This window comes from Calidris pugnax, unplaced genomic scaffold, assembly GCF_001431845.1.
Source record: "Calidris pugnax isolate Ruff unplaced genomic scaffold, ASM143184v1 scaffold564, whole genome shotgun sequence".
NCBI lineage: Eukaryota > Metazoa > Chordata > Aves > Charadriiformes > Scolopacidae > Calidris > Calidris pugnax.
Genome location: NW_015091351.1, coordinates 92,213 through 93,355, shown reverse-complemented (window position 1 = coordinate 93,355; position 1,143 = coordinate 92,213). Strand labels below are relative to the sequence as shown.

Below are 1,143 nucleotides of genomic sequence, written 5' to 3'. Positions count from 1 at the left end.
CCCCCCCCCAGCATGTCCCCATCCCTTGTGGGGCAGGATGAGCCCCCCTCCCAAGGGGGCAAATAAATAGTTTTGGGGTTAAAATCACCTGGAATGGGGGGGTCCCCAGGGTGAGGACACAAAATATGGGGACAGGGACAAGGATGGGGACTTCAGGGGGGCAGAGGGTGCCCCCCCAGCATGTCCCCATCCCTTGTGGGGCAGGATGAGCCCCCCCAGGGGACAAATAAATAGTTTTGGGGTTAAAATCACCCAGAACAGGGGGGGTCCCCAGGGTGGGGACAGGGTGGGGACAACGATGGGGACAGGGTGGGGACTTCAGGGGGGCAGAGGGCACCCCCCCAGCATGTCCCCATCCCTTGTGGGGCAGGATGAGCCCCCCTCCCAAGGGGGCAAATAAATAGTTTTGGGGTTAAAATCACCTGGAATGGGGGGGTCCCCAGGGTGAGGACACAAAATATGGGGACAGGGACAAGGATGGGGACATCAGGGGGGCAGAGGGTGCCCCCCCAGTGCCCCAGCATGTCCCTGTCCCCCGTGGGGCAGGATGAGCAACCCCCCCCGGGGGACAAATAAATAGTTTTGGGGTTAAAATCAGTGGGAACGGGGGGGTCCCCAGGGTGGGGATGGGGATGGGGACAGGGTGGGGACAGGATGGGGACTTCAGGGGGGCAGAGGGTGCCCCCCCAGCATGTCCCCATCCCTTGTGGGGCAGGATGAGCCCCCCTCCCAAAGGGGCAAATAAATAGTTTTGGGTTAAAATCACCCAGAACAGGGGTGTCCCTAGGGTGGGGATGGGGACAGGATGGGACAGGATGGGGACATCAGGGGGGCAGAGGGTGCCCCCCCAGTGCCCCAGCGTGTCCCCATCCCCCGTGGGGCAGGATGAGCCCCCCCCAGGGAACAAATAAATAGTTTGGGGGTTAAAATCACCTGGAACAGGGGGGTCCCCAGGGTGGGGACAGGGAGGGGACAGGGTGGGGACAGGATGGGGACATCATGGGGGCAGAGGGGGCCCCCCCAGCGCCCCGCCGTGGGGGCCCCCCAGCAGCTGGAGGGGCGCGGGGGGGTCGGCGTCGCTGTCCCCGTCCTCGTCCCCCTCCGGCCGGACCACCCGCTCGTGCTGGCGGCTGAACCGCCGGG

The 1,143-nt window shown here is 64.7% G+C and overlaps 1 protein-coding gene across 1 annotated transcript in view; it reads right to left on the bottom strand.

Moving 5' to 3' along the window:
* Positions 1-997: 997 nt before the first annotated feature.
* The window catches only part of SNRPD2 (small nuclear ribonucleoprotein D2 polypeptide), a 5,667-nt gene continuing 5,521 nt past the window's right edge, over positions 998-1,143 (bottom strand). Inside the window, exon 3 of the mRNA XM_014961116.1 lies at positions 998-1,130. Within this exon, the coding sequence (XP_014816602.1) occupies positions 998-1,130 (133 nt within the window). The remainder of the gene's footprint in view (positions 1,131-1,143) is intronic.